Source organism: Anser brachyrhynchus, assembly GCF_964034855.1.
Source record: "Anser brachyrhynchus genome assembly, chromosome: Z".
NCBI classification, from domain to species: Eukaryota; Metazoa; Chordata; class Aves; order Anseriformes; family Anatidae; genus Anser; species Anser brachyrhynchus.
The window spans coordinates 29,904,720-29,922,977 of record NC_137697.1 but is presented as its reverse complement, the minus strand read 5'-3'; the positions used below and the strand labels follow the sequence as shown (position 1 = coordinate 29,922,977).

The window sequence follows — 18,258 nt, the reverse complement described above, 5'->3', positions numbered from 1 at the left end:
GCACATTAAACTGTCAGAATGTAAACCTCGATATTTTAAGTTTGATTAATAGTGAGAAAACATTTTGTTATACCTCTTAAAAATCTACGTGAAAAATGTTAGGGTATTGTGCTTCCTTTATATGTTGGTTTGCTCTAAATGGCACAAAGGAGAATATTTAGCAGTGAAAAACAACAAAATCGTAGGCGAGCCTGTGAAAATTTTAGCATACGAGCTTTAAAAAAAATTGTCTTAATATGTAGCTGGGAGAATACAGTAGGTGGGTGGGACAAATCCTTGTATAAGATAAATTATTCCATGTATTTCATCGCAGCCTTTTTATTTTGATGGGAGACTTCTGTAAATGTTAGTCTCATTTGCCACTGCCAGCTGTCTGACCTTAGTTGCTTGCTTTTTCTATTACTTGTTGTTTTTTCCAGTGTTCTTTTTACTTGCATCTTGATGATAAATGTTGCTTTTTAGTGAAATATAGCTAGTTAATAAAATCATAAGGTACTTCTGTTCCCTCTACATGAACAGTGTATGTGAAAAATTTTTAAATTTTGATTTAATTCCTTAAATCATAAACTGACTTTTTTTTTCCCGTTTGAATGTGTATGGACCCCTGTAGGTTGAACAATGCTAGTTTCATGTACATCTGTTTTTGTTTTTGTTTTTTATTATCTTTCTAGGATCATCTTTTCTTCTTGAGTGTGACAGATTGTTACATGTTTGTGTTCAATGGGACTTCGAATTCACTTTGTGGTTGACCCTCAGGGTTGGTGCTGCATGGGCCTGATTATCTTTGTTTGGCTGTACAATACAATCTTCATTCCAAAAGTCATCCTTTTTCCTCACTATGAAGAGGGACATATTTCAGCTGTGGCAATTCTGTGTAAGTCCTTTTTAAAGTAACTTAGTCCTTTATTCTACTAGTAAAAATAGTATCTTTGGACAACAGTTAACAGGGCGGAATACGAAGGATAAAAGCACAGGGACACATTTTATACTTCTGTGCTATCAGAAGTTGAGACGCTCCTTTCAAAGGTGTTATGGTAAAACTCATTTGTGTGGAAAGTGGGGAGAAGCATTAACACAGCTTTAAAGTCCTGTAGCTAGAACTTTTTTACTAGATTAACTACGAGTGTAATTATGAGAAGTTGATAGAAGTTAAGACTCATATAGCCCTTAGTGTTTGTCAGAAGTTAGGGTGGTAGTTCTGTTGGTTGAATAACTGCTTTTTGTTAGCTTTGTCACATACCCCTGATAAGTCAGCTAATATGAATTATGCTAATAGGATCTGTTGAGGAAAAAGCTTCTATTATAACAGGAGCCAGCTTTTTGGTGAAAACGGACCATTGGGAATGTCCTCTCACATGGAGGCTTTGAGGTATAGAATGGCTGGCGTGTATTTGATAAGGCAGTGGAGGAACTTCTTGACATAAATGAGTAAGTTCAAGGTGTCATCCTGCTGCTGCTATCAAAACAGTGTTAACCACTACCTTTTCTTTCCCTTTTCAATTTTAGGGAGTACTTAATATTGTAGACTGTATAGCACCAAAAATATATCTGTAACTGAATGAGAAGACTGAGTAATTTCTAATTCAGTGCTGGAATATCTACTTTTTTGATGTAGTGTAAAACAGTTACCTTACACACCTCTGAATAACTAGCACTTTTCTACTGGAGACCAAAGCTGAGAAAATTAAGATACGTGTTTCAAGACTTGGATTGTCCCTACAGTATAATTAACATATAGCTTCCTAAATGTTAATGTGTTGAATAGTAGTAAGATCTGTTCAGATGGTGATTTGTTTTTGTTGGTTTGGTGTTGTGTGTTCTTATTTATTTTCTTTGTTGTGTGACCAGTTCTGTCATAGTAAATGTCCTAATGACTGTGTACCTGTGTCATTGCTTTATTTGTAATGTTTCATAGGTGGGGATATTTTATTTTGTTGGGTGGAACAAAATCACATGTTAAAACAAGTGTGAAAATGTGCTGTATATACCTCAGAATTTAACTTTTCTTTTGAAATGGCTTTATGTTTTTTTGCAATATCTTGTAAAAGCAAGATGAAGATTTTGGTAGATCGGAAAGCTACAGCAAAGCTTGGTATAATTTTGAACTAATCATTCTAATCTTTGAATGTAACTGTTTCTTTAATAGAAAGGGTGGTAGTGCTACTGCATGGTACAATTTGGTTTTTCTTTTACTATGTCATTAAGTGCTTCTTACAATCAAAACATAGGAAATTGAGGACGGAAAGTTCAGTAAGCTTTGAATCTTTGCCAGGATGAGGCTGAGCTGTCTTTACAATTGTGGAAAGTTTTTTGTGTTTTTTTTTTTTTTAAATGGGCAGAGACTTGTAAGTGCATGCTGTTTCTCGCATCAATGCTTGAAATAAAACTTTTGATCCCCAAGTCTTGCTATTCTTGTATGTCCAGCATTCATGGAGGATGGATTAGAGGATAGGTCCACCATAATAATGGCAAATCTGTTGGGGTTTATGAAGGAAGCTGAGGAAATGTGCTGTTTCCTCATAGCTGGAAAGCAAGACAAAGAATTCCTTTATACTTGCCAGCTCTTTAATTTCTTTTCCTGGTTATCTGTGGCTAGCCAGTGAAAAGTCAAGTAGTGGGCTACCTGGGGTTGTACACAGATGGTGCAAAATTGCAGCTCTTGTGTTTATAAAACCCACTGGTCAAGTAAGTCTGACAGGATACAATTTCCTTTTGGGTTTCACACTGGTTCTGTGAAGCACTGATGAACAGCACAGAGCAAATTCATGATCTTAATGCATCTGTGAAGTGTTATGCTGCTGACTTGTTAAAAAGTTGAGGGTTTACAGCTATCCCTAAATTTTGAGACCTGATATATTTGTAAACCCAATTGATGGGGATTCACTGAATGGATATATAATTTGATGAACCTTGTACATACCGGTATAATCATAGAGTCACAAAGGTTGGAAAAGACCTTCAAGATCACCTGGTCCAACCATCTCCCTACTACCAATATCACCCACTAAACCGTGGTTCCTAAGCACCATGTCCAACCTTTCCTGTGCACAGCTTTCCAGCCACTCTGCCCCAAGCCTGTAGTGCTGCATGGGGCTGTTGCGGCCAAAGTGCAGGTCCTGGCACTTAGCCATGTTGAACCTCATCCTGTTGGCCTCTGCCCATCGACCCAACCTGTCCAGGTCCCTCTGCAGAGCCTTCCCACCCTCCAGCAGATCGACACTTCCCCCCAGCTTGGTGTTGTCTGCAAACTTCCTGAGGGAGCACTCAATTCCCTCATCCAAGTCATCAATAAAGATATTAAAGAGGATGGGCCCCAGCACCGACCCCTGGGGAACACTACTGGTGACTGGTCACCAGCTGGATTTCACTCCATTCACCACCACTCTCTGGGCCTGGCCATCCAGCCAGTTTTTAACCCAGTAAAGAGCGTCTCTGTCCAAGCCATGGGCTGCCAGCTTCTCCAGGAGAATACTGTGGGAGACCGTGTCAAAGGCCTTGCTGAAATCTAGGTAGACTACGTCAGCAGCCTTTCCCTCATCCACCAGGTAGATCACCTGGTGATAGAAGAAGATGAGGTTGGTCAGGCAAGACTTGCCTTTCATGAACCCATGCTGACTGGGCCCGATCCCGTGCATATGCTGCGTGACTGCATTCAAGATGACGTGTTGCATCACCTCTCGTGGCACCAAGGTCAGGCTCAGAGGCCTGTAGTTCCCTTGGTCCTCCTTATGACCCTTCTTATAGATGGGCATCACATTAGCAAGTCTCCCGTCATCTGGAACCTCTCTGGATGACTGTGACCATGACCATAATGTCTTTTGATTATTTTCTTTTTTTTTCATTTAAAAGCTAAATAAATCACACCTATTTTTTAAATGAGCAACCTGGTCTAGTGGAAGGTGTCCCTGCCTGTGGTGTCTGTGTGTGTGTGGGGGGCTGCAATTAGATGATCTTGAAGATCCTTTCCAACCCAGACCATTCTATGATTCTGTGGTTCATTTTGCCTTCTGGATAGTGGAAAAGCAATTATCTTTACTTTATATAATTAAAGACTGTCATGGGTTGCCTGCACAAAGGTTCTGAAGTGGTTTTTAATTTTTTTGGGGGCGTTTTATACACTTAAGTGATTACTATTGTTTTAATGTATTTTTGCATAGAGGATATTGAATATTTATGCATAATAAGTACAAATAGTTGTTAGCATATGTAAAATACTGTTGACTGTAATGAGAAAAAAAAATATTTTATTTTTTCACATTTACCTGCTCTTTAGAAATTTTAATATGCTTGAAGTAATTTAAGTCTGATGTGTTAACCCTCCTGATTTTCTCCCCAAAAAACAGTAACAAATGATCGCTTGTTTTTTTTCAGGTTATTACTTGTGTTCATTGTTTTGTATAGCTTCATTAGTAAGAGCCTCTGTAGCTGATCCAGGAAAACTACCTGAAAACCCAAAGATTCCAATTACAGGTACATTAAGTTGTTTCTATATAGCTGAATAAAACTTACTTTAATGTCCTCAGAATAATTGGAAATCAATTTGATTTTGTAAGATTTAATTGAAACCACAAGCAGTCTCTGTTGAAGACTATATTGTTTCTGAAATGAAATTCAGTATAACTCACTTTTCTAACCTTTACATTTCTAGCACTTTCTGCTGTGCAGACTCAAAACTTCTTTTTAAAAATTTGTACTCCTTCAGATGTTTAGTTATGCAGGAACTTATGATAGGAAATCTTTTGATGGGGAGAATTTTGCATTCTGTGCTTTCAAACTTACTGCATATACTTCTAATGATAATATTTAGTATGATTTTTTGGAGATGCTCAGTCATTTTTACTGCTTTTTTCTCTAAGTGAATTTATGAGATGCTGAAGGTTGTAGAAGGTACAAGTATGCTGGATTTTACTTTTTTTTTTTTTACACATTTTGTTGCAGTGAATTATGTTTGTATGGACTGTCACACTGGTTACATTGCATTGATATCCAGTAGTGACTTAAAATGTGAGAATTCCTTCTGTACTTGTGAATGTATTCCACAATTGCTGTATGATGTCTGATGCACCAGAAATGGGAGGGAATTTGAAACCTTCATAAACCTGCCATGGAGAAAACAGTATTTTAATGAAGCATTTGATGCTGTTAAGGTGCTTGTATAACGCATAATGCATGTATAATGCAGTTTATAATGGAGTAGGACTGTTAAACAACATGAGCTTTGCCACATGAACAGAAAATAGTCTTTGAATGTAGAAAGTGTATCAAATACAGTGATGGCTGAATATTTCAATCTTGTCTTGCAACTTGATGCATGCTAGGAGTAACACTTCCCTTCCTCATGGTAGTGAGAATCTGTCGTGATCTTTTTGGAAACATGATCTGTTTAGTCCCAGAACTAATGTTACGATGCACACAAACTACACAGGAGATAGTAGGAAGGATAGTAGGAATCTTCTTTGGAATAAAGATGTGAAACAGTGATCATGGAAAATCTCCTAGCAGTGTTCTTTATGTTCCTGTTAACTAAGCCTTTGATCAAGTAAAAGGAAAGATGGCTCAGACTGGAGTCAGACAAGAGTCAGACCTCTTGTTGCAGGAATAGCAACGTGGAATCTGCAGTCTGAAGTGGAGAATGAAGGTGCTTAATACAGTTACAGACATTTACATTTATGACTGAATATATTTATCCATTTCCCAGCAAAATACCAGGACCAGTACAAACAACTCTTTGTGCAGAAATGTTTCTTTATCTTTTAGGACATGTTTGAATGCCCTCCATCCTTTTATCCTCATGTTTCATTCATATACAGAAATGATACTTTGTAGGTACTTCTGAAAATGGGACACCTAGGCTTGACTGTGATAATGTTGTTATGATTTGATGTGTGTCAAATCATATTTAATGCATATCAGAAGTTTGTCCTTTCTAAAGCAGCAATTCGGTTCCCTGGTATTCTGTGGGTTGACAACAAGATGTATTTTTGTATGGTATAAATTGCATTCAAAAATGAGGTTGAGGTGTTTCTGAACTCTGCTGTTAGCTACCCTATTAGGGAGTGACACCTTTGTGACACTGGATTTATGGGAACAGATTGTAAAACAATTTCCATATGGCATTATTACTAGTTTAATGATCTCAGATATTGGGCTTCTGTACTTCCAGTGTCCAAATGTTATTTGTCAGCAAGAGAGACAAGATTAGAGCTGCCAGCAGGTGGCTCAGAAAATGCTAAATTTATTTTCTTTATGTTGTGAGAATGTATTATCATACAAAATTTCAGAATGCTCTACTGTAAAAACTAAGCTTATTTTTTTTCCCTGGGATTTAAGAAATTTCTCTGCATCAAAAAAGGTTCTACTTAGGTAGAAACAGCCAGTCAAAATATTTACAACTCAGTCTTGCAGCCCAATTATTACAGTGTTGGTGTCATTTGTTTCTCATATGAATATGAACTTTCTGAGTATATCACTAGAATTCTTTTTTTCAAAGGCTTCCTCTAATTTCAGTGACCCACTTTGAGATAAATAACAATTAAGCTAAGAAATAGTAGCTCCTGTTAGTTTCAGCTAGTCAAGTGAGCTTTAAGAATCTCACGTTGGGCATTCAAAACTAGTGTGTATTTTTAAATAAAATCCTATCTTTTATCTGTTTTTTAGTTGTCTTTTGTATAAAATTTCATGTTGAGATGTATGTCTTAAAATGCTTTGGGGTGGAAGGTGCTTCAGAAGCCTTTGTTGTGTATTTTATTTTAGTTGGCTATATTTGACAAATATAAGTACTAGTCTTTCTTCAAGATTTTGGAATGGTAGGGAGAGTGTGTGATGTTTCTATTTAGCAGGTGGGTTTGTGGGTTTTTTTTCAGAATAGATGTGTAAGAAAATAGAATAATGCTCTTCCTTGTTTGTGTGACAGCTTTTGTGCTATAACAATTACTGATAAGAAATATATAGGAGAAAGATTTCGGTGAAGGGAATTGGCACAGAACTGTAAAATTGCTACAGTAACATTTCACTTTAATTAAGGTGATAGTGTGGGGGGAAAAATGTTTCTTATATGCTGCTCATCCTACTCATGTCATAGTAAAAAAATATTTCTCTGAATCACTCAGATACGTTTGACATAAACATGCTGTACTGAGTTTAAGTCTTTCTAAGCTATCTTTACATTTTGCCACAGAACGAGAATTTTGGGAATTATGTAACAAATGCAATATGATGAGACCAAAGCGTTCACATCATTGTAGTCGTTGTGGACATTGTGTGAGGAGGATGGATCACCATTGTCCGTGGTAAGACTAGGGCATTTATTTATTCTAGCAATCTACCCTTGGTTTAGTGTATCATTTCAAAGTTCATGGTCTTGACTATTGTTTATTTGTTATCTTTCTTTCCCAATAATGCTTTTTTATTTATGCATTTAGAGCAAGGTAAGAATAGCTTTGAGACTTTCTTATGTCTACAAGTAAAACCGACAAAAAGAACTGTTGCAGTGTAGCATGTAATCATTAACTAATTGTTATGTACCATATAGTTTTGTAAAGTTCACTTATTTTATTTAAAGAATTGCGATTTTTAGTCCTTAAAACTGATATTAATATAATTAATTTGTACATTGCATATGAATTTATTTGTTGCAATTTAGTTTTTGGTGCTGGAAAAAATATTTTCTGTAGGAAATAAAACTATTTATATTTCTTGGATTGAAATAAAAGATTACAATTTCAACAAATGAGGGGATACGGTCTGTAATAATGAGAATAATTCATCATTTTTAGACAATTTTTGGTTTTTAGTTTAGTGAATGGCTGTGCTGGGTAGAAAATGTTATTGCTGTATACCAAAGCCCGTTTGTCATGACTTCACTTCTGTGTGAAAGTGAGATTTCTTCTTGTAGTGTTCCTTAACTAGTTTCAGTCAAAATAACTAATCTGGCCATGATTCTCTGTATAACTCTGATTGTTTATTGCATAAAATTAAAATTAACATTTCTCTCAGTGGTTCTGTGGTATAATTTCCAGCAAGGCAGCAATGATGAACTGCAGAGGATAGGATTAAGGTCAGGATCCTCCTTTGTTGATTTAGCCCTTTTTCAAGCTACCTTTTTTGTCTGTTGCCAATTCAGAAAATAGTGCCAGTATAACGCTTTTGTCATTATCGCTTAGTGTGGTACTGATGTCTGTGCCAGTGCTTGTGCTAGAGCTACCACACTAGCACGAAATTGTACCTCTGAACAAATTTCATGCATCAGTGTAACTTCTGTGAAGCAGACTAGACCTACGTTTTGGATTTTCAAGTTAGTGTTTCGAGATTCCTTGTGATTACTTTACTCCTTTATGTTGAAAGTACTGCAGAAAGACTTTCTGAATAGAGATGCTTGTTTTCTGCCTCCAGTGTCTTGCATTCCTTCCTAAGTCATGTTTATTTATCATTGGAGTACCCTGTGATCACGTTTATTTCAAACTATTCATTTACATTTCCAGTTCTTGGGCTATGTAGCTCACAACGAATGAAATGTAATGACTGAAAATGTCATTATTGAGTATATTATGATGATATTAATGACTGATGATATTAATGTGAGTTTTTGCAGACTTTTAAGAGCCAAGTTTTAACTTGAGTATTATTATGTAGACATATCTCTGCTGTAGGAAGGTAAGGAGAAATAAGTCTCCTGTTCTAAGCAGTATTTTCAGTAATACAACCTAGGCTTTAAGCGATTGTGTAGGAATACCCTTCCTTACAGTAACTGCCATCTCCAATGCAGAGACCACCGCTTTGATTAAGAAGGGAGTGGTTAGTCAGTACTTGGCCCGTAAATAGTCATACATTCTCTTACATAGAAATGGTTGTTCTCTCCTCTGTTTATATCATAACTACAGTGTTAACAACCTTTATATTTCAGTCTTTATATTTACTTTGTTTCTTTGCAGGATTAATAATTGTGTTGGTGAAGACAATCATTGGCTCTTTTTACAGCTGTGCTTCTACACTCAAATTCTTAGTTCATATACTCTGATACTTGATTTCTGCCATTACTACTACTTTTTGCCTCTGAAAAAAGATAACTGGGTAAGAATCTTGTTTTCTATGTGAAATGAACTAATAGCTAGTACTGCAATATAATTTACAGTGGTATTTAGTTACGAAACATTTCTGCTTGCCCACTTGTCAAGAGGAAAGAGAGTTCATGCACATGTATGTTAAGTGAAGAAACTGATTTATGGTAAGTAACAAAATATTCTAAAATGGAGTATGATTTTTAAGTTTTAAAAATACATTAGGGAAAGGAGTACAAAACCAGCTAAATTCATTTAGAAGTGATCAGTGAATAGTGGGAAGAAGCAAGCTAACTACTTTAGTTATATTGAATTTTCTTTTGTCTTTCTCCAAAGTAAATTTATTCAGTGTGTGTTTTTTCTGTCTTAAGTCCCTACTTGAAAATGATAAAATTGCCAGAAAAAGATGAGAACATAAGACTGTTCTAGAAGGATAAAAATGTACATTGATTTTAAAGCAATATTTTGTGTTCTTTTGAAAAGGTCATGTGGGTCAAGGAATAATTAAGTTCGGTTTATGTTATTTGGACTGTATGCCAGTATGGTATTTCAAGGTCTCGTCTTCAGCAAAATGCAGAAGAGGTGAATTTATGCATTGGAATAGGATAAAAAGGTGTTCTTCATGTTCCTCAGTTGTGGAATTGAAGTTGTAAAATCTCTGTATCTGGTGTTTATTTATGTCTGTTACCTGTATTCTGTAAGATTCAGAATATTCAAGAAGTTGCCTTGGAAGTTGCTGAGTCATTGAAAGTACTGGAATAGCAAAGCTGATACTCTTTGTTCTGGGGGAAGAAAAAAGTTAGGAGATCTTGCTCATAAAGAAACATAAAAACTTCTTCCTGAAATCTGAAATGAACTTTATATTTGTCCCAGATTGTGCAAATACAATCACACTAAATAGGAAAAGGTAAAATACAATTTTAAAACGTTCAAAATTAGGTAACTAACTTTCCAGGTGTGAAAAGACCACAACCATTCCAGAAATTTGTAATGTACACTAATTGTTATTGAGATTTTTTTAAAGTACTAGAGTATTGCTTTTTTTTTTTTTTAATCTTTCCCTGTTGAGGTGACACTCCAGCACTCTTTCTGCTGGTGACATCACACCCATTTTCAAGTGTGCTGGAGACTAGTTCCAGGATACGAGTAAGGCAGGTACCGTATTCCATTTTGTTGAACAACTTAAGTTTCTTATCTTATTTTGTAATCCCAAATGACGTAAAATAAGAGTGCTAAAAGTCCTGAAAATTTCTACTTCTGTAAGGGAATGGGACATAGCCATCCAAGCCTCCTATTTGCTCCCTTGTCAGTCTGCAGTAGATGTGATGTTTCCAAAGAAGCATATGTGAATATGGTGTATTGAAGTAGAGCTGAAAAATGTACGAAGAATGTACTTCTTGGATCATTTAGAACTGAAAAAAGTGTTAATCTGAAATTCATAGATATCAACTTTGTATTGCAATGAATTTACCAAAATAGAATTTTTTTTGTAATTCTCTGAAAAGAGAACATCTTCATTCTGATGGAATTTCCTATTTTAATTTTTTCATCTATGTGAAATTTCCATTTATACGGTTTAGAGGACGCTAGAAACATGGGAAACAGAATAATTTGCTGGCTTCTTGGATCATCTTTCCATAGATACAGACATTTCCCAATCAACTGAGGCAAACTTCTTGTTGTGGGTTAATTCAGTAGGCAGCTAAGCTCTACACAGCTGCTTGCTCGCTTCTGCCCAGTGCAAAAGGGAAGAGAATCAGAAGGTAAAAGTGTAAAAACTCATGGGCTGAAATTAAGACAGTTTAAAAGGTAAAGCAAAAGCTGCATGGGCAAGCAAAGCAAAATAAGGAATTCATTCACTACTTCCTATCGGCAGACAGATGTTTAGTCTTTCCCAGGGAACGGGGCTCTAGCACATGTAAAGGTAACTTGGGAGGACAAATATCATTGCTCCAAACATCCCTTCCTCTTCCTTATTTTACTCAGTTTTTATTGCTAAACACAACACGATATGGTATGTATTATCCCTTTGGTCAGTTGATGCCAGCTGTTTTGGCTGTCTCCCCTCCCATCTTCTTGTGAACGTCCAGCCTACTTGCTGGCAGAGCAGTGTGAGGCACAGAGAAGGCCTTGACTCTGTGTAAGCACTGTTCAGCAACAGATAAAATATCGGTTATCAACACTGTTTTGGTCACAAATCCAAAACATAGCACTACATGAGCTGTCATGAAGAAAATTAATTCTACCACAGACAAAAACAGTATAACTTTTTGTGTTAAAATGAACAAGAATTCCTCACTTCATTTCCAGTTTGTTGTCTGGAAATGGGCTTTTTGTGTTTATGTTGTTATACATGCATTGAAAGATTTGAGGAAGCCAATTTGATTTATTTTAGCTGAAGGGAACTTGACAGGGATGTGAAATTGCAATCTTTCTAGATTACTGATTCAAATCTGTCACCTGTGTAAAATTTTGTGTCAATATGTGTTGGGTTTTTGGAATCTTAACATTTTTGAGAGGTGACTAAGTGTAAAAACCGTTGCTTTTAGTTTCAGTAGCTTTGCAAAATACTTTGCAGTTTGTATACTAGCTATTTGTTAACTAGTAAATTTGTTACCCTAGTACAGTTCTGGATAGGATCATCATAAACTGTCTGCTGTCTTCCCATGTACAGAGATTGCAAGTTTCAAGTGCAAAGAACACTTAATGACTTTGTGAATCTGGATAGGGCATTCCAATGCTTATAGAAAGTGTGTCATTTTCCAAAGATAAGGTTTTTGTATGGCATAGACAGTGCTTCTCTAATAGGGTGATTTCACGGTAGAATATTTCATTTTTATTGAGTCCTGTGAATGGTGTAACTTGCTTTAAGTAATTACACCGTCTTTAGATAGTGAACACAAGTTGTCTGTTAGCATTGTTGTTTAAAAGTACAATGTAAGGGAACCAAATTTTTTGCTTGGAGACTGTGGTGTATGTAGGAAAGGAAATGGGAAATCATACTTCAGTCAGTTTGCAAACTTTTTATGGTAACAATAGTTTTGCACATGAATACGTATTAAAGTTTGTTCTTGATAGCTTAAAATGGGTCTAATTTCAAGTCTTTAGGAGACAGGCCTACTGTTATTTTTTAATATCTACCCTTTAGGGGAAGTAGAGATTAGGAAAGTGAGTGCTTCGGGGTAATTGTTTTAACTGAGGTTGCTGGAGGTACGTGAATAATGGATATGGTTCCAACATTCGTCTACCTAAATTTACACAGATTCATGGAAAAAAAAAAAAGTACTTCTGTTTTGTTTTAGTTGTGTTGGTTTTGTATTGATCAATTTGCATTTATGGACACTTCAAATGACACTGGCTTTTGGAAAACTGGATCAGTGTTACAGTATATGACATACAAACATATAGAAAGCTTAGTAGACAAAGCAGGTCTGATCTTTTCAGACCTTTGTTAATAGTGTTTGGCTTTCTCAGTTTTTAAGCTGCAGGATTGGGGGCACATAATGAAGTTTAAAAAATTAAAAATAATTTGGGGTCTAGTTAATACTTCTGCCTGGAAGATGACATCAGAGCCCCACTAGGCTGATTTTTTTTTCAAGTTTAGCTAATAATTTCTTCTCGTATAGCTTAGGGCACAGAATCATTTGTCAAAAGTGTCTCTTTTGATATCAAATGAACAGTGAGACAATTTGGTTTCTATTGGTTAGGCTTTTAGGCAAGCATCCTGCAAGGTTCTTTCAATCTTCAAATACTAATTAAGCTTGAAGTACCATAGAATTCCAGAGACAGTAGAAAGGTACATTCTACCTTTCACAGAAGTGCTTTTCATTGGAGAAATTTTGGCTTTAATGAAAAGCGGGTATTTTCTGAATTGACAGGGGCTAGTGTTTAGCACAGATTCAAAAAATGATAATTTTTTTCTACACAGCCATCTGGAATTAGCTTACTTCCTGCTCATTAAAAGCACTTGTGATTTTTTTGGCTGTGTGCCTTTATCTCTCAATTTTTATTCTTTTAATATAAAATAGTACACAATACAGAAGCTATAGAATTAAAACTGCTTTTAATGCTGCTGTGAAGTAATCATTTTATTGCAGTACTGATTAATTCATTACAAAAATATCACTGTATGCTTGTTAGCATTTCATCGCAAATGAAAAGTTGCATTTTTAATTTTAAAGCTTAAGTAAAAATAAATAAATAAATAAATATGTAAGGTAAAATTGTTAGCTTTAAAGCTAATGCAGGAAACCATTTCAACAGAGAGAAAATATTTCATCTTTAGGTCTTATATACTATTCTTGGCTCTTTTAATTGATGTACTGTCAGATAGATGGGTTGAGGTTATTGCTTCTGTTTGTCCAGCAGGAGGAGTACAATTACTACTAGAACAGAAGAAAATAATAATTAAATCGTCTATGTGAGATAAGACAGCACGTTAGTTCCTCTTTAGCTTTGTTTTTTCCGAAGTGCAGTCTGGAATGTTCATGATTTTGCATCTTCATTAAAAGCATGAAGATATGGAAGTCTATATTCTTTAGGAAGTATTCAATCTTGCAAATAGTGAGATAAGACACAGTAGTCTTCTCATGACTAAATAGTTGCTGTCTACATGGCTGTGCTGACACGGATTCTAGACCTAGCTGGTCAAGCCGAAGCAAAAAGAAATGCTTTGACATTATAACTTACCTGATCAATACAGGGCCTATAATCTTTTCAGGAAATGAACCTTTGCTGTTATATTCCATTTGTGTTCATAAAATGTGGCTGGAATAATTGTTATAGTAAAAACCAATGAAATATAAAGACATGTAACTCTAAAATTCTATTCTGCTGAGAGAGAGTTTCTGTATGATTATACTTGGTTGCTCAGTCTGTGTAGTTCTTTCTCTGAGCAGAAATAGTGTGATTTTTGGAGAGTCAGGGAGGCAGGAGGTCTCAGTACTTGCAGTACACTGACATGGGTGAGTCTTAAATGATGTTTGAACAAGAGGACATCTCGAAAATACATTGAAAGAGGGATTAGTTAATTATTGAGTAGTCTTGAGGGTTGATGTAGGATAGTTTTGACTGGTTTTCTTGGCAGCGGATGATGCTTTTGTCATTCCTGAGAAAGAACAATGAAAATAAATTGGGGTGAACTTTTATATAAAGCATCATCATCCTAAATATATAATTATTATTGTTACTGTGGTTTAAATTAATTTATTTTAAATGTTCTCTTACCTACTTTCATGGAATTCTGTTTCAAGGTAGAATTGTGAAAGTAGCTCTGTTTTTAAGGTCTGATTACAAAAAGGCTCTGGGTTTCTGTAGGAACATACTGTCTTGTCTGTACAGATTGCTAGGTGAGGGCTCAGTATTGACTTCCAGGTCATTGTTGCCTCAGAGACTTTGATTCCAGTAGGGATATGTAATGGCTGGGGAAAAAAAACACTGATGGTGTCACCTCTTCTCTTTAGATTTTCAGCAACCCCCCTTCTTCTGCTGTAGATGCATTTTTCTTTTAGGGAGGAAGGAAAGATAGATAGTAGTATTCCTAGTTCTTCAGTATCAAAAGTTTTTTCTTTTCTGTGTCTTGGGTTAGAAGGGTCAAAGGGAAAATGCAAACTGTGTTCTTTACAGGAAGGTTTTCTTCAGTACTGTGTGATGTCTTTTTTTCCTACTGAAGACCATGCTGAAGAGAAAGAAGTCCTTTAGAGTCCTGGGGGATGCTAAGAGCTGTGTTGTTACAAATATTTTTGTGATAATGGGGAAGTATGATACTAGATCCAGAATGTGACTTCACTGTTGGCAGTCTTCCCTTACATTTTAGTGTTTTCTGTCAAGATGAGTGTGAATACATTGAAACATTTCAGATACAACAAAGCAACATACCTATGAGGAGAAAATATTTTATACCTAGTAGAATGTGGTGTCTTATCTTGTTTTTCTTTAAATGTTTGGTGGAGATGGTTAAAAAAGAAAAAAAAAATCAGCATGACTGGTTTTAAGGTTATTTAACTTTGAATTAACTTGACAGAATGAAAAGAAAAAAAAAAGGAAATGATGAGTGTGTTCTCTACATCTGCAAGAAAGGACAATCCTAATAAGAGCTGCCTTAACAGTTCAGAAAAGATGAGTGGGTTTTGCATTTTGTTTTTGTTTTTAGCTGGTTAGTTGCTGATATCTTCTTTTTCAGTAATTGTTGACTTTAGTAGCCAGTATAAACTTTTCTGTAATTTGTATTTTGAACATTCATGGAAATAATTTAAACATAAAATAATTTTTTTTTAAATGTAATTTGCTTCAGCTGTTCCCTGTTTAATTAAAACCCCGTATTCCTGAATGTAGGAGTTCCTCTTCCTTAGGTCCTAGTGGCTGAACATAAAGAAGGAACGTTCAAAAGCAGTAGGATTTTTTTTTTTTTCATTCAGTTCATTTTTATGTTCTGGTTGTAATTTAAAGTTTACTTAAAAGGTTTCAATAGTTTCCTGCTGTGATCTGGCTTTTTTAAGTGGATGAACAGATGTGTACATTCAAAAGACAGCCTTGAGAACATAATCGTAACTTACAAATAAGAGAATGGGTGTGTTAACTCATTATCAAAGGGTAAGATGGGGTGTGAACTTGCAGCAAGTACATCTACAGTAACTGCCACGTACAAATGTTTTCCTGTGCTAAAAATATGGTGCTTTATCCTTTAAAAAAGAGCTTTAAAACTCTCTTATACTTTTCTTATTTTCTGCTGGGTAAGAGCAGGCCTTCCAAAGCAGGTGATACAGTAAATTCATAACCTCTTCTACCCTGAAGCAACCTGGTTGTGCACCCATATCCAAAGTCATAAGCAGACACTTGAAGCTAAGATTTAATAGATGAAGATAGGTTTGTTGGATAATAGGCAGTGTTACAGTTAGACCAATTGAATACAGACACTTGGATTTTATAGGTACTGTCTTTAAGCTAGAAATGTAATTATTTTTATTATAAAAGAGATGGTATTAAAAAGAAACTTGTGTCTAGGAGCCAAGATATAGAAGCCTTACAAATTAGACAGTTTAACAGAATGACTTTCTGATATTTTGGAGCTTGTGTGTAGCAATCTGACACTGTTTGAGGTGGTAAAATAAGGAATAACCTGTCTGAGCTTAATGTATTCCTAAACCTTAAATACCTGAATGAGGTATTGTTAGCAGTATGACAAAAAAAACTGTTTACATGTATAAATAAATGATTGTTTTATAATTTTAGCACATAAATATATCAATAATTTGCCACATAGCTCAAAATCCAATGTTTGTCTCTAGCGTAAGTCTTCGGGTGCAGCTCTTATCTAGTATTTCCACTCAGTTCAAAGACTTACATAAATTTTTAAATGCTAAAGTCTCTCTCCTTTCTCTCTCATTCTAGGATGATTTTGTATTTAGACATGAACTTGCTCTTCTAAGAATATCTGCCTTCATGGGCCTGATAATGTTAGGTGGAATAAGTGGACTCTTTTACACTCAGCTAATGGGTATTTTCACAGTAAGTATCTAATCCCTTAATTTTAGAGGTATATATTAGTTTTATTTTCAATAAACTTAATAAAAGCAAAAAAGCAGATTGCATTTAAGGGACAATAGAGAAACATTTCTACTATGAAGCACCTATTTGGTATGTGCTTTGTCAAGATTTCTTCTCCAAGGAAGTCTTAAGAAGCCTTCTAGGAAACAAGTGTGTAGTAATTCACCAATCAATGCAATTTCCTGTTGTGTATTAATAAAATTAACCTTACATTGTCCTGGATTGATAAAGTGTACAAAGTATGTATTTTGTGAGTTTTGATGCTTGTTTTTATTTTAAAATCTTATGTGCCCTGGTCTCTGGCTTTGTGACAGTGAGGCCTGCTGATAAATCATGGATTCTGAGAACACAGACTTTTTATTAAGTATTTTAATAAATAAGTTTCCTTTCATATCTTTTCAATTATTAAATTGTGGAATGGGATTATGTATTCTGACTGTAAATTGTTACAGTCCAAATGCATATTCTATATTTAAAGGTACAGAAAAAAAAAACTCTGGAAACATTTTTCAGTTAGATGAATTTGGTAATTTAATAAATATAAGAAGGAAGTTTTTGTTGCTGTAACATCCTTCTCTGTACATTAGAAATGTACAGTACCTACTAGTGAATCCTTTAGAATTATATTGAGAATCCAAAGAATTATGTAAAATACTCCAGTGTTCAACAAAGAGAGTACATTAGTCAGGCGTGGACATATCCGAAAGAGTGTATGATCTGGCCTGCAAAACTTTTTTTTAGAAATAGTGAAGTATAAGATAACAGCATCTTTGTGACTACAACTAACTGAGATTTGCCTGAGATTTCAATTTGCTATTATCATGGTTTACACAGTGTTAACCTTTTAGGTATATGATGGAAAACCTCCTAAGTGTATTATGTAATTCCTTTGTATGGAATAAAGGACCAAAAAAAAAAAAAAAAGCTGCATAGTTTTTACTTCTGTTAGATAAAAACATATTTATTGTTTTTGTTGCTTCCTGATTTTTGTGCGTCTATAGCTATACTGTTATTATTTTTGCCATCTTCTAGCTGCTCTAACAGACTGCTTCCTGCACTTCCTCTCAATCCCAGATCTGTTTACCTTTGTGCCCCTTTATTGTGTGTCTGATTTCTGTTCCAGGGTCTAGCTGACAGGTTGTCGCCTCCCTGTTTATATGCTGGCACACAACCTTTGTGTCCGTGTACATTAGAGTTTTTCTAATCCCATACTACGCCTTGCTAGGTATCTAGCTGAAGTGCTGCAGGCATCTGGATTCTGCTTCCTCTCCCTCTAGTGGGAGAGGCAGAAAATGAAGGAGACTTAATGTTCAAATGCTGAAATGTGGATGTCTTTTGAGTCTCTATTAAGTGGATGTAGGAGAAGGAACAAAAAGCCATGTGTTTAGCACTATGCTAAAACACAGAAATGATGCAGGAGAAAATGAATAAAACAGAAACCTCCAGTTCTGTTCTGTGTGGACTAAATTTTGGCTATGGCCGTCAGCATCTATCCAGATACTATGAGTATACATGAAACAGTAACTCTGAGTGAAACTGATTGTCACATATGCCTGAAACTTGGAACACTTCTTTTCTGCCACAAGGTAAAAATTCTGCTGCCTCTGCAACACACATGCATTCCTAGAGTGTTCTTTCACCATTCTAAGACTTAACA

At 35.4% G+C, this 18,258-nt stretch overlaps 1 protein-coding gene across 6 annotated transcripts in view; it reads left to right on the top strand.

Annotated features, from left to right (window-relative positions):
- Nucleotides 1–18,258, top strand: part of ZDHHC21 (zDHHC palmitoyltransferase 21) — a 47,737-nt gene that overhangs the window by 6,208 nt on the left and 23,271 nt on the right. For all 6 annotated transcript variants that reach the window (XR_013943475.1, XM_080573907.1, XM_080573909.1 and 3 more), the window contains 5 exons: nucleotides 672–874; nucleotides 4,372–4,470; nucleotides 7,178–7,289; nucleotides 8,931–9,069; nucleotides 16,446–16,562. Coding sequence is in view for 5 of the 6 variants with exons in the window: in XM_080573907.1 (XP_080430033.1) it covers nucleotides 721–874; nucleotides 4,372–4,470; nucleotides 7,178–7,289; nucleotides 8,931–9,069; nucleotides 16,446–16,562 (621 nt within the window). In the remaining variant the exon portion in view is untranslated. The remainder of the gene's footprint in view (nucleotides 1–671; nucleotides 875–4,371; nucleotides 4,471–7,177; nucleotides 7,290–8,930; nucleotides 9,070–16,445; nucleotides 16,563–18,258) is intronic.